Below are 13,875 nucleotides of genomic sequence, written 5' to 3' on the forward strand. Positions count from 1 at the left end.
GTTAGCTTAGCTTAGCTTAGCTTATCGGGTGCTTTGCTGGGTTGCTCGGAGAATACTAGGTAGGTTGGGGTTGGTTGTCAGGGGGGGTATTTTCTTGCAGTAAGTAGTTGGTGAGGGTTGTTTGGAGGGGGAGCTCTGGAGGATGATGGTTCATATTGAGGATTGAGGCTGTTTATCTGGTGGTTGAGGAGGAAGAGGCAAGGCAAGGGAGGGGGGAGTTCGAGTGCCGGGGATCCCTGCGACGGCTTCGATCTACTAGGGAAGACTCTTCTAGCGTACGAGGAGATTTGTTTGTAGCAGTTGTGCTGCACTACGGGGATACCTTATTTTTGGAAGGGCTACGGGACCAGAAAGAAGTACGAGGTGAGAAAATGGACATACTGCTCAAGTGCGATTACTAACAGCACCCAGTCTATTTCATCGACCACACATAACTCATTAGAACGCATCAACCGCCCCAGTTTACTCCTCCTTGATATGGAAACTCTTCATCTTGTAGAACCCATCGTAAGCCTTAGGGCCCAGCGTGAACCCCAGACCCGAATTCTTCCATCCGATCCACGCCAGATCCTGTTCCCAAAATGTTAGCACATACGTTTCTTGCAGATGGATTCCCCAAACATACCGGACTGGGATAATCGCAACGGTTCAAATACACCGTGCCCGCCTCGACATCGTCAATCAACTCCTCGCCCCTCTTGATATCCTTGGTCCAGATGCTCGCCGTCAGACCGTAGTCGCTATCGTTCATCAGGTCGACCGCCTCCTCGTCCGAGGAGACCTTCATGATCGGGAGCACCGGGCCAAACGTCTCGTGCTTCATGACCTGCATGTCGTGCGTGGCATTGATCAACACCGTCGGTGCCAGGTAGTTCCCCTCCGCGGGTAGGTTCTGGAATGTGGGGTTCGACGGCGTCACGTCCACCGCGCCCTTGGACAGGGCATCCGTGATGTGCGACTGGATGTTCTTGACGGCGAGGCTGGAGATCACGGGGCCGGTCGTCGTGGATTGGTTGTGGGGATCGCCGACTTTGTAACTGTAGATTCAAACAAAACATTAGCCATCGTAATTGGGGATTGTTTGAGGGGTTCAACGAGGAAAGGGGCCCTACCCAGCCAGTTCCTTCTTCACCTCCTCCACAAACGCATCGTGCACGTGCGCGTGCACGTACACCCGCTCGATGGCGCAGCAGCTCTGGCCCGAGTTGAACACCGCCCCGTCGACGATGTTGGCGGCCACGGAGGCCAGGTCGGCGTCGGGCCGCACGTACGCCGGGTCGTTGCCGCCCAGCTCGAGGTTCACCGGCACCAAACGGCGGGCGGTGGCCTCGCGGATGCGCAGCCCCCCTAGCGTCGAGCCGACGAAGGAGATGAGCTTGATCTGGGGCAGTTGGGCGATCTCGTCGAGCACGTCCGCGGAGCCGCAGTGGATGACCTGCAGCACGTGGTCGGGCAGACCGGCCTGGGCAAAATAGGAGGCGAGCCGTTCGCCGAAGATGGGGGTCTGCGGGGAGGGCCGGAGGATGACGGTGTTTCCGCTCAGCAGGGCGGGGAGGAGGGCGTTGACGGTGATGAGGTACGGGTACTACCAAGCTTAGCAACGGCAACAGACTCGGCAAAACTGATTTGCCACTGACAGGAACAGGGGTAAGGTAACTCACATTCCAGGCGGTCGAGATCAGAACAGGACCAACGGGTTCCTTCTTGATGAAACGCCGGAATCCGTTCTCGGGGGTGCCGGGGAGGTTCTTCAGGCTCTCTTCGGCGATGTTGAGCAGGTAGTCGGCGCGCTTGCGGAAGGTGTCGATTTCCTTGCCGGTGTAAGCGATCGGGCGGCCCATTTGAGTCGTCAGTTCGGCGGCCAGCGTGTCTCGGTCGGCGACGATGAGATCCAGCGCTTTCACGACGATCTCCTTCCGTTGGGCGAGGGTCGTTTTCTTGTACGTGCGCAGTGCATCTTGGGACGCTTGGACGATTTTCTGCGCCTCTTCGAGAGAGGTGCCGGGGTGCTCGAAGATGACCTTGTTCGTCGAGGGGGAAAGGGTACGGATCTGGTTCGTCATCTTGGATATGTTGCCGGGTGAGTCTCAGTCTGTAGAAGCCACAATCGACCTGGATGAGATTGGGATGGGGGTTGGGGAGTAGGTAAGTGGCAGCTGGGATGAAGAGTTCAAGGTTGTTATAATCGGACGATAAGAGGTGTGGGAGGGGCAAAGTGGGCACGCATGCGATTGGCGCGCTCCATCGGCGGAGGCGCGGTCTGGCGGTGGGGCTCGACGTAAGGATGCATCGATGTGGCGGGGAGGGGGAGAACACAATGGAATCATCAGGCATGCTACTCAGGGCCAAAGTAAATGATTGAGTACTCAAATTCTACAGTAAGCATTTCTCCAAATCAATCCAACATCCCCAACGCAAATCGGGTCATCGTTTCCGCAACAAACACCCCGTCATGCGGCTTATCGACCCGCGACATGCCACCCTTGTAGAAGCCTTCCTCGAACACACCGCGCTCATAGCGTATCTTGAGAATCGAGCTGACCATGAACTCGTTATACTCTGGGTGACCTTGAACAGTCAGGACCTTTTGCGGGACGTATAAACCCTGGATACCACAGATCAGACTGCTACCCAGGTTGACACATCCCGGCGGAACTTCGAAGACAACATCACGGTGCATCATCTGCAAAGACTGTACTTCGTCAGTACCTGATTTTCCGGCGGGGCATTCCAGTCGACATACAATCTCATCCTTCCCAAAAAGCTGCCTCCCTACACTAGTCAAGTAGAACGGCTCGACGGCCACCTCCCATCCAGAGACACTGGGGCCAACGCGTGCCCCCAGAGCCCGCGCAATGATCTGGTGGCCGAAGCAGATCCCGAGCATGGGTTTGTTGTGCACGGTATAGCAATCTTGGACGAAGCGGACCAGCGTGAGTATCCAGGGCTCATCTTTGTAAGAGTCGTGTTCTAAGCCGTGTCAGAGCACTGTCTTCTGAATAGTAGTTGGCTTGCCTTACTGCTGCCGGTCAAGAGCACGACGTCGAAGTCTTCGGGTTTGGGGTACTCGGCAAATGGTAGTACAACGTTGGTCTTTGTCAACTGCAGTTTCACCGGAGTCTCAATCTTCTGAAGCCCCTCCTTCAGGTGGTTCTCAAAGATATCCCCGTAGGTGCCATATTTCGTGAGGATGGGATCCACTGGCGTGTCGCATTCCAGGACAGCGACTCGAAGAAGTTGGGTCATCATGCTTGCGGTGATTATGTTGGTAGTAGCCAGTCGCAGCTAGTGCGCAGTAAAGTACTACACCCATCTTGACGTTTTATACCAAATTCTTAGAAGCTATACCAGCAACCGCGGTTCGAATGGATTCCTTGCTGGGCTCCCCGTTGACACCTGAGGCAACAGGCAAGCTGACTGTTACGTAACAAACCTTAGGTTAGAGCATCACGTGCCTTTTCTCCAACCGACCCCTCACGAGAGATAAGCGATAAGCGCGGTCCCGTGGCTTGCCCCGCAGCAGCGCGGTCCGAGGTGTTGGGAGCGCGCGCGGTAGCTGTATAGCTCCAACTCCCCCAGTCCTGGAGCCGTCACTTTCGGAACCAGTATCGCCAAATCAGCCCTTGCCATTGAAGACGGCCAATGAAGTCGATTGCCGCGCGATGGAGCTCCAGTGGAGCTTTGTACCATGCTGTCGCAAGCATTGCGACCGTCGTCGGGGGTCACGTCTCGTCGCTGCTGCGACTCCCCTCCCTTTAAAGTCCTCGCCTCGCCTTTCCTTCCTCCTCTCCATTTCTGGTTTCCACACTTTTGCGACTCACTACAGAAGATACCCGTCGCGATGACATCCGCAACCATCACCGCGGAGGACCTCCCCGGCCTCCTCGCCAACGACATCAAGGTCAAGGTCGCCGGCATCGACTGCGACGGCATCCTGCGCGGCAAGGTGATGTCCACGGAGAAGTTCCTGGGGATCGCGCAGAAGGGCTTCGGGTTCAGCTCCGCCGTGTTCGGGTGGGACATGCAGGACGTGCTGTACACGACGGAGGCGAAGATCGCGCCCGCGGACTCGGGCTACGTCGACTTCATCGCCATCCCGGACCTGCACTCCTTCCGGCGCATCCCGTGGGAGGACAACATCCCGTTCTTCCTCGTGCGCTTCGTCCAGAACGACCAGCCCGTCTCGGCCGACGGGCGCAGCATGCTCCGCGCGATATGCGATCGCCTCGCCGCGGAAAACTGCCAGGCGATGGCCGGAGGTATGGCCGCCTGCAGGCTGAGACGGTCACTTGACTGGACTTTGACAAAATGCTGACCCAGAGACAGTGGAGCTAGAGTTTATGAACTTTCAGACCCCCTCCGAGGACGGGTACGGGGCGAATGGCTCCCAGATCCGCGACATCGCCGCCTTCCTCGATAAGAATGCCCCCGGGGCGCTGCGCCCGCTCACGCAGGGGAGCTTCTCCTACAGCGCCACCAGACCGGTAGCGTACAAGAAATACTTCTACGATATCTTCGACACCAGTGCACAGTTCAACTGCGGGATCGAGGGCTGGCACACGGAAGGTGGACCGGGCGTATACGAAGCAGTGAGTTTGACCGTGCTTGCGGAAGCGAGTGTCTGTGCGAATGCTCACAATCCCCAGGCGCTTAAGGTATCTCCCGTCAGCGAGATGGCAGATAAGGTGTCTCTATTCAAGTACGCACGCCCTTCATCCCCACACTACCCACCGCAAACTGACAACCCCCACAGACTCCTGGCCAAATCCGTCGGCCTCGAGCACGGCATCACGCCGTGCTTCATGGCGAAGCCGATGCAAGGCCAACCGGGGAGCTCGGGCCACATCCACGTCTCGCTGTGCGATCTGGCGGGGCGGAACCTGTTCGCGCGCGGGACCGAGTCCGAGACGCCGGACCCCGCCGCCCCCTGGGCCGATGCCGCCGGCCTGTCGGACGTAGGCCGGCACTTCCTGGCCGGCCTGCTGGAGGCGCTGCCAGACCTCATGCCGCTGTTCGCGCCGACCGTCAACTCGTACAAGCGGCTGGTCGAGAACTTCTGGGCGCCCGTCCACGTCAGCTGGGGGCTGGAGGACCGCATGGCGTCGATCCGCCTCATCGCGCCGCCCGTCTGCAAGCCCGCCGCCACGCGCTTCGAGGTCCGCATCCCCGGCGCCGACCTGCACCCGCACTACGCGCTCGCCGCCATCGTCGCCGCCGGCTGGCGCGGCGTCCAGCAGAAGCGCGAGATCCCCGTCCCGCCCGTCGCCGCCATGAAGGCCGCCAACACCCTGCCCGAGCGCCTCCCCAATACCCTGGAGGAGGCGCTGCGGCGCTTCCACGCCCCCGACAGCATCGCGCGCGAGATCCTGGCGCCCGAGTTTGTGGATTTCTTCACCGCCACGCGCGAACACGAGCTGCGCGTGTGGCGGGAGGCGGTCACGGATTGGTAAGTTCCCTTGTCCTTTGTGAGACTGCAATGTTGATTGACGGGGTGTACAGGGAGTTCAAGCGGTATATCGAGACGGTATAGGTGGGTGTGAATGTTGCGCGGCACTGTAGATTATGAAGAACATGAGAGATGAATACCATATACATACTACGTACATAGTACCTGCATAAGAGCTTGAATTAGCCATTTGGAGTGTCATTCGGAAGAAGTTGGAACGTTACTTAGACCCTTCATTATATTCGGCTATGAGATTACTATGTATTAAGCTTGGAGGAAAGATAGGGAATCAATAACCACCACTACACATCAAGAAACAAAGAGATACGCGAGTCATCTCGCACAATCTGGAATCAAAAGATAATTCAAAACCATGAGATACAGAATGCAGATATCGAGGGTATAGAAAATGCCAGTCGAAGTCGAGAAATGGGGCCCCGGGTGGTGGGGCTCAGTCGTTACTTTTCGGCTCGGGCTCGTCCTCGACAGTGGCAGCGGCGGGACTTTTGCTATGCCCGTTACTGGGGGTGTTGTGGTCGGCATCATCATCATCGGGATGCTCGTCGCCCACCGCGCCGTCGTGCCCGCCGTCGTCGTCATGGTGGTGACCGTTCTGCTGCTCCTCGCCGTTGCGCTGCACGTTCTTGCCCTTGTTGTCGCCGTCGCCCGGCGCCTTTTCGGGGACGAGATCGCCCGCCTCCGTGCCGGACTCCTCGACGATCCCGTTCTTGCCGCGCTGCTTGGCGCGCGCGCGGCGGATCAGCCGGTTGTGGTAGTCCTTCCGCTCGGCCTCCGGGTCCTCCTCGACGATGCGGCGGGCGGCCTCGCGGCCGACGACGGGCAGGCGGTCGACGCCGGGCGGCGCGGCGCCGGGCGGCACGTACTTGGGGTCCAGCAGGCCCAGCTGCACCAGCACGCTGGCCTGGTCCCAGTACATGTGCTCGGAGTACAGGCGGCCGGCGCGCAGGCTGACGATGCTCACCAGGATGAGCTCGACGCGCTTGTGCGTGGGCGGGATGCCCGGCAGCATCCACGGGATCTCCTCGGAGTGCTCGAACGAGGCGTACAGCTCGTCGACGACGCGGTCCGCGCCCACCGTCCGCGAGATCAGCCGCAGCCGCATCGACGGCGGCAGCTTGCGCAGGAAGTGGTGCTCGTAGAAGCGGCGCAGCGCGTGCGCGCCGATCCCCCCGCTCATCGTCGGCGCCATCGTCACCGCCGGGTTGAGGTGCGAGACGTACGGCTCGACGGTGCCTTTGAGGTTCATGGAGAAGAAGCGCGCTAGGTGGAGGGGAGTGTGTTAGTGTTGGTTAGGGCAAGGTGGTTGAGGCAAGGTGGTTGGGGCGAGGTGGTTTGAGTCAAAGGCGTACGCACCTTCCAGATGCTCCTCCCATCGCGACTCCAGATCCAGGTCCTTCCCGAACGCCTTGCGCAGCACCTGCAGCGTGCGGCTCCACGCCAGATCCGACGCCAGCCGGTCGTATTCCTCCAGGTCGCTCTCGGCGAACCCCGGCTGCACCGAGGCGTACGTGAACGTCGGCCAGCCGATGTTCAGCCGCTCGCCCGTGCCGATGCCCGGGTTGATCTTCTTGGTCGTCCGCTTCTTCTTGCCCTGCAGCCCCAGCGCCGTCGGGATGGTGATCATGTCCACCGTGTTGCCGGCCAGGTGGCAGAGCACCCGTAGTTGCACCGAGTAGCGGTTGCGCGTGTCGGGGATGGTGGTCGGGTAGTAGGCGATCAGCGCGGCGAGACGGCTCGCGTTGGTCGGCTTGAGGAAGTAGTCCATGCAGAAGGAGGCCGCGTCTCCGAAGGCTGGACGATGAGATGTCAGTCCGAAGGCGGGATCGCCACGGCGTGTGCTTACCGATGATCGCATAGTTGTCCCCCACCCCCAACCCATCTTTCACCGTCCGCAGTCGAGCCGCGTAGTCCTTCCCGCCGTTGTTGAACGGCACGTACACCACATCGAACCCCTCGTCCGCCCACGCGCGAATGGTCTGGGTGTCGAACTCCTCGGTCTCGGCCGTGATGCACACCCGCGCCGTCCCGAGGTTCGCATTGTTGTAGATGAAGCCGGATGCACCGGGGGCGTTGATGGATATCGAAGCCATGGTCATTGGGCCTTAGCCTTGTTGTTGTTGTTGTTGTTGTGATTCTCAAAAATAATACCAGTAGATGTAGTGTCTGCCAAAAGGACAAGGCGAAAAACAAAAAGAAGGTCTGACTGACAGCTGTCTCTCCCCCTCTTCTACCGTGGACGACCCGGATCTACAAACATTTTATGGAATGGAGGACGCCTACGTCACTGCCTCCTCCCCGTCCCGTTCCGCCTACGTCATTGCCGCCCGGCAAGCCTGGATCAGCTGATGGTCAGGCCTATATGAGATTGGTAGGCCAGTAGGCCAGTAGCCCAGTCTGCCAGTTCATTCGAAGGAGCTCGGAGCATTTGTTTACTTCCCTGGTTTTTGGGATGTTGTTATAGATGTGTTGTTGTTTTCTGCAATGATGGTTCCCAACGGTCGAGCATTCCTTGGGATGGGGGAAACTTAAAATGGTGGATGGGAATGTTGCATCCTCAGGCAGAGAGGGTGAGTGCCTGGAAAGGCTGGGCTAGATCGGGTTTAGGCCCGTTGGGAGCTCGGAGCTGTCATCGGCCTCGCTCCGATTGCCGGATTGGGTTGTATACTTGGTGAGGTACGGTAGCCTCGGCACTCACCGCCAGCGCTCTTCAGAGTCGCTGTCTTTCTCAGGGTTGGTTATGACCATTGGATTTCAATCCGGGGTCACTATCTTATGAATCGAAGTTCCATGAATTCGTTTGCTAATAATCGCAACACTCTCTATCTATCTGCTGTGTCTATCTTGTGCTGGTCCAGTTGTCAATGGGTGTGTTGCAATCATATGAAAAACATCTTTCCAGTCACACACGTGCGATATATAGCACCTCCGTTGTCTTCTCACTTTGTCAATTCTGGGATATTCATAGAAATTTTGTTGCAATTGCAGTCAACTATGGCGACAGATTGTCCGTGCAGAGTTATCAAGAGCTACCAAAGAAGCTTGAGAGCAGACTGCAAATCACATCTGATAAGAAACTCCAGCATTTAAATCGCGGCAAATCGGGGTAGAACCCTGCGGACAACAGAGCTATCCCCGCGGGAAGTCAGCAACGTCCTGCAGGAAAGAGAGGGGTCAATGCGGAAGATCAATGCTCATCTTGTGTACATTACTCCGTATGTACCGAATACCGACGTGCAGAGGCAGCGACTCTACGTACTGGTCGTGGATGGCGTGATGTCTTCCAGAATACATTATCTTTCATGCAGGGTATTCCGGGTATTTCTAGAAGAATGGTCGATGGCGGGATACAAACAATCTTTATTTGAGGTCCCACCAATTGCATGAAGCCAGACCGCTTAGCTGGTAGCCTCGATAAGCTAAGGAGGGACTAGGAAAAATGGGGAATAATCTAGACCCATCGGCCGTGGTGGAGCCGGGGTAGAGAGAGAGAGAGAGAGAGAGAGAGAGAGAGAGAGAGAGAGAAAAGCTCAAGACGTCAGGTGCCCTTCGGTTTTTTCCCCTTCCATTCTTTAAACACGGTAAACTGGGCGAGGGCCTTCAAAAATGCATTGATCTTTCCCCACCGCAAGATAAGAACGATAAGCTATAGTTAGTTAGTTTAGACGGGGTTCTTTACCCACTCCAAATCCTGTTTTTTTGTGCTGTGCTTTTCGAAAATTCCTCCCTTTTGTTTTTCTTCTCCAGCCCTTCATTCACAATTTTTTTCTCTTCTGAAGTGAAAAACCGCGAAGTAAGGTGGTGGCTGGCGAAAGAGAACTCTCGAACGTTCGAACTTCCCTTCCCGCAAGCCCCGGACCTCCCAAACCCAACCACTTTAACTTTCCTGCCGACCTTCCCTCCCCCAACCTTGAAGCTGAGACAAGCCCATCCTTCCCGTTTCCCGTTTTCCGTTTCCCTTTTCCCTGTCCATTCGTCGTCGTCGTTTGTCCTCCTCCTCCCCTGGCACCAGGCTCTGTAGCCTTGTCGCTTCCACACCAATCGCTGCACTTACTACTTAGCTTCTGGTCATCGAAAGTACAGTACAGTACCATGTCTTTGGTCCAGCACGTCTCTGCAATTGAGGGTGCGGACCGCGAACCCGATCCTCACGATGATAGCACCATCACCACCGCCGTAACCAGCGAGCACTACGGTTCCATCCGTCGCAAGATCAGCTACGACTTTTTCCCTCCACCTCAGCCACCCATCGAAGAAGAACTGCACTCAGGGACTCCGGCTTATAAAGTCCCCACCGCCACGCGACTAGGTAGGTGGTACAAGACTGGAGTTTTCTTTTTTTTTTTTTTTTTTTTTTTTTTTGCTCGCGCGAATCTCCCTGTTGACCCCGTCTAGCCCAGGTTGCCGTCACGATTCTGGCATGTTGGTTCGCTGCAGGCATTGTCTTCGGATTCGCAGCGCTCAAGCCGGTCTTGATCGCGGAGGGAGTATACCGGGATCTGTGCACTGACGAAGAACTGCGCGACGGTGTCGATGTGTGTTTGGAACAGGATCTCAGGTGCGTCTGGCCCGTTCCACCAAATTCGCCCCCTTGGAAGGATCATATCCGCTGACTCGAGCAGACTCAACTTCTTCTTCACCGTGAGTTCGATCACAGCCAACGTGTCTGCCTTGCCGGTCGGAACCATCCTGGATCGCTATGGTTCGCGCGTCTGTGGCTTCGCGGGCTGCGTGCTTCTGTCCATCGGCTGTGTGTTGATGGCATATTCGTTCTCGGAGCCCGGGTTCGACGGGTACATCGTCGCGAACTTCTTCCTCGCCCTGGGCGGGACTTTCATCTTCGTGCCTTCGTTTCAGATCGCCAATGCGTTTCCCAAGTATGCAGGAACCATTGTGGCCCTGGTCACCGGCGCCTTCGATGCATCGGCAGCTGTATATTTATTCTACCGTCTGGCGTATGACGCCACCGACCGGTCCTTCACCCCCCAGGCATTCTTTACGGGGTACCTGCTGGTCCCCGTGCTTATATTAATCGCCCTTATCACTATCATGCCCGCCCGCGACTATCAGAGCGCGCATCAGTTAGAGATTAGAATCGAAAAGGCGGAGGACGCGACCCGCGACGTGCACGACTCGGATGACGACATCGAGAGTGACTCGGAGCTACTGCGGATCCGCCGGGAGCGTGCCAAGCGCCGCCTCAACAAGATCCACAAGATTGACGAGGTGCTGGGCGATCGCGAAGAGCGGCTGCAGCGTGAGCACCACGAAGAAGAGCGCCAGGCGACAAGCGCGGTCTGGGGCGCGCTGCATGGCCAGCCGGCGCACAGGCAGATGCTGACCCCGTGGTTTGTCCTCATCACCCTGATGACGGTGCTGCAGATGCTGCGGATGAACTACTTTATCGCGACCATCTACGCGCAGTACGAGTACATGTTGCAGTCCGCCCCGTTGGCGGCCCAGATCAACAGCTTCTTCGACGTGGCCTTGCCGGTGGGCGGAGTTGTCTCCACGCCCTTCATCGGGATGCTGCTCGACAACCTCAGCGTGCCCTCCATCCTCGGCATCATCGTCGCGCTCACGACCGTGATTGGCATCCTCAACTCCATTCCTGTCCTGTGGACGGGCTATGTGACCGTGACCCTGTTCGTGTTGCTGCGGCCACTCTACTACTCGGCGATGTCGTAAGTTTCTTGTCTCGGATATTGACGTTGGATCGGAAGATATGCTGATGGGTTCTGAATTTGTGATTCGCAGGGATTACGCCACCAAGGTGTTTGGGTTCGCCACCTTCGGGCGCGTCTACGGGACTATCATCTGCTTCTCGGGGCTCGTCAATTTCTCCCAGTATGGCCTCGATGCCCTCACCCATGGGCCTTTTGATGGCAACCCCATCCCCATCAACATTTTCTTCGCGGGCGCTGGATTCGTCGTGGGGACGGCCCTGGTGGCCTTTGTCTACCTGGCCGGACGGCACATGAAGGAGGAGCAGCGGGACATGGAGGAGAGTGGCGAGCGGCAATGGTTGATCCCGGAAGAGAGCGAAGAGGATGTGTATGGGTCTACTAGATAGTCTGTTGTGCCGAGGTTCGAGGGGGAACGGAGCTGAACCCGACAAGCGCACAGATAAACACTCTAGAATATGGTTCTAGGGGTAATCGTGTACATTTTTATTGCTATATGCGTGTGGGTGTGGCCCGGTGGTTCGGTGGATGAGGCGTTTTTTTGTGTTTCCGACTCGGAAGAATAACGAATGATCTGTGCATAGCAATAGGTAGTTTAGTGTTTCAGTTTATATAGGGCATGGAATTTTGATTTGCTTGAATGAGCTAGAACCGAGCCCGACCAGCAGCTCCTTGCAGATACACCACGCGATTCCCGGCCAGACCCTTTGGTCGCCACGCCAGGCCATGGCAAAGAGTCAGTTGTTCGTATCCGCTCTTGGTCTGGCTGCCAAGGGGAATGCCAAGGGACCATCCACTATTCTCCCTCCCAAACCCCCGCATTCTTTCTCCTGGCCTCCACATCGCCCAAATCCGGGGAGGGGAAGGTTGTCGACAGGTCTTGCTCCAGTTTTTGTGGGGAAACCCCCCCCTCCAGCTTCCCCGGACCATTGTCTGTCTTTTCTCCTTCCCTTTTCTTCCCCAGACCGAGGTAACTTGTTGACTCGTTGAGCGGTTATTGGATTCATTGCTCCTCAAGGTTCCGCGAAACTAAGTTTCTTGTTTGGCAACGACGCCATCAGCTGAGCGAATCTGAATCTGTGTGGTCTGTGGAGGGGAGACAATGGAGGGAGTCGACTTCGTCATGTAGCCGCGTGGGTGGAGAATGACAGAGGAAGAAGGGAGGGGGGGGGGGTGGATTTCCGGTTGACTCGTTGACTATTTGACTTGTTCTGCTCTGCTAGGCTTTCTTCCTTATTATCTTTGTGCGACATATAACTACGATTCACAACCCCCCCAACCGACCGACAGTTACCCCCTGCTTTTTCTAAAATCCCTTCTCATTGCTTTTTCTTTCTTGGTCTTGGCAAGTTAGGCTTTCCATCGATAGTCGCTTTTGAAGATCGAGTTTCCTTTTTTTTTTTTTTTTTGTTTCTCTCACACCTCTGCACACGCCCGTCATGTCCCCTCCCAGCAGCGAGAAAGGCGGGGCCAGCGTGGACCGCATCGAGGACATCACGCAGGCCAGCCCCAGTCCCCACGATGTCGACCACGACGAGGAGTACTCCTACGCGGAGCAGCGCAAGATCATCCACCGGATCGATCGCCGGCTGGTGACCATCACCGGTCTGGCGTATTGTATTTCCCTAATGGATCGGACGAACTTGAGCATGGCTGCTGTCGCGGGGTGCGTTTATGGCTTTAGGTCCGCCGTGGTGCAGCCTGTGTACTGACTGATTGTGCCCCGGTCCTAGCATGACGAAAGACCTGCAGTTGACGGTTGGGACACGCTATGTGGGTGTTTCCTGACCCTGTGGCTAGTGGCTAGTGGGGTTGGTTTGGTTGATGGGCTTGTGCTTGTGCTTGTGCTAACCCCCCGCTGACTTAGTCGGTGATCGTGCTCATTTTCTTTGTTCCCTACGTGATCTTCCAGCCGCCGATGACGGTGGTCACTCGCAAGTTTGGGCCGACGATCTTTCTGGGCAGTATTGTTATCTCTTGGGGGGCGATTCTGGTGGTGAGTTATTCTTTGTGTGTTGTTGGGATTTGATTGAAGGTGCAGTTTCTGATGGTTGTTGGCGTTTTAGGGAATGGGGTTTACGAAGAATTGGAAGCAGATGGTTGCTTGTCGGTTCCTCTTGGGGATTCTGGAGGCTGGTGAGTGGGGGGTTTGGGTTTTCCCTCGGGGAGGGGTGAGGATGGTGCTGACGATGGCAGGGTATTTCCCGGGCTGTGTGTATCTACTTTCCAGTTGGTACACGAGGTGTAAGTTCTATGTTTTCTTTTTGAGGAGTGTGGGTTTGTGCTGACGACGGCGCAGTCGACGTGCAGAAGCGCTTCTCCATCTTCTACCTTATCGGCTGCGTCGCCTCTGCTCTGGCCGGAATCCTCGCGTTCGGGCTGATGCAGATGGAAGGGCTGCAGGGCTTGCGCGGCTGGCGATGGATCTTCATCATGGAAGGTGTCGTACGTATACCTGGGGCATGCAGTTGGCGACTGGCTGGTTTCTGATGCAGCTGTAGATCACCGCGGTCATCGGGGTCCTCACTCTGATCTTCCTGGTCGACTTCCCCGACCGAGCCCACAAGTCCTGGCGCTTCCTGACCGAGAAGGAAAGCTCCTTCATCGTCCGACGCATCAACCGCGATCGGTCGGATGGCAACGAAGAGCCCTTCTCGCTGAAGCGGTTCTTGTCTCCCGCTCTGGATCTCAAGATCTGGGGGTTTGCGATGATTTTCTTGTACCCCC

The 13,875-nt window shown here is 56.8% G+C and overlaps 5 protein-coding genes across 5 annotated transcripts; 3 read left to right on the top strand and 2 right to left on the bottom strand.

The window, feature by feature from the left end:
- Window positions 1-462: 462 nt before the first annotated feature.
- BO72DRAFT_455750 (Aldedh-domain-containing protein) lies at window positions 463-3,246 on the bottom strand (the record flags this gene model as incomplete). Its single annotated transcript, XM_040946247.1, has 7 exons — window positions 463-570; window positions 626-1,037; window positions 1,113-1,585; window positions 1,662-2,063; window positions 2,447-2,692; window positions 2,744-2,970; window positions 3,021-3,246. 7 exons carry the CDS (start codon window positions 3,244-3,246, stop codon window positions 463-465), a joined length of 2,094 nt encoding a protein of 697 aa, XP_040805322.1.
- A 561-nt stretch (window positions 3,247-3,807) lies between these two features.
- BO72DRAFT_396797 (glutamine synthetase family protein) lies at window positions 3,808-5,587 on the top strand. Its single transcript, XM_040942047.1, has 5 exons — window positions 3,808-4,259; window positions 4,327-4,589; window positions 4,647-4,699; window positions 4,754-5,446; window positions 5,500-5,587. The coding sequence occupies exons 1-5, from the start codon at window positions 3,842-3,844 to the stop codon at window positions 5,528-5,530; spliced, it is 1,458 nt and encodes a 485-aa protein (XP_040805323.1). The 5' UTR covers window positions 3,808-3,841; the 3' UTR covers window positions 5,531-5,587.
- A 16-nt stretch (window positions 5,588-5,603) lies between these two features.
- Window positions 5,604-7,632, bottom strand: BO72DRAFT_444803 (dienelactone hydrolase). The gene is made up of 3 exons (XM_040943904.1): window positions 7,311-7,632; window positions 6,821-7,258; window positions 5,604-6,727 (listed from the first exon to the last, which is right to left on the bottom strand). Exons 1-3 carry the CDS (start codon window positions 7,555-7,557, stop codon window positions 5,898-5,900), a joined length of 1,515 nt encoding a protein of 504 aa, XP_040805324.1. The 5' UTR covers window positions 7,558-7,632; the 3' UTR covers window positions 5,604-5,897.
- Window positions 7,633-9,338: 1,706 nt separating this feature from the next.
- Window positions 9,339-11,640, top strand: BO72DRAFT_242645 (putative MFS transporter). Its single transcript, XM_040939936.1, has 4 exons — window positions 9,339-9,773; window positions 9,860-10,022; window positions 10,087-11,148; window positions 11,222-11,640. Exons 1-4 carry the CDS (start codon window positions 9,557-9,559, stop codon window positions 11,535-11,537), a joined length of 1,758 nt encoding a protein of 585 aa, XP_040805325.1. The 5' UTR covers window positions 9,339-9,556; the 3' UTR covers window positions 11,538-11,640.
- A 678-nt stretch (window positions 11,641-12,318) lies between these two features.
- On the top strand, window positions 12,319-13,875 carry BO72DRAFT_242654 (MFS general substrate transporter; the record flags this gene model as incomplete). Its single annotated transcript, XM_040939937.1, has 7 exons — window positions 12,319-12,814; window positions 12,882-12,921; window positions 13,016-13,144; window positions 13,215-13,284; window positions 13,345-13,392; window positions 13,448-13,593; window positions 13,650-13,875. Coding segments are annotated over exons 1-7 (886 nt in total), but the record flags the coding sequence as incomplete, so codon positions are not given.

Source organism: Aspergillus fijiensis (assembly GCF_003184825.1).
Source record: "Aspergillus fijiensis CBS 313.89 unplaced genomic scaffold BO72scaffold_6, whole genome shotgun sequence".
Taxonomy (NCBI): domain Eukaryota; kingdom Fungi; phylum Ascomycota; class Eurotiomycetes; order Eurotiales; family Aspergillaceae; genus Aspergillus; species Aspergillus fijiensis.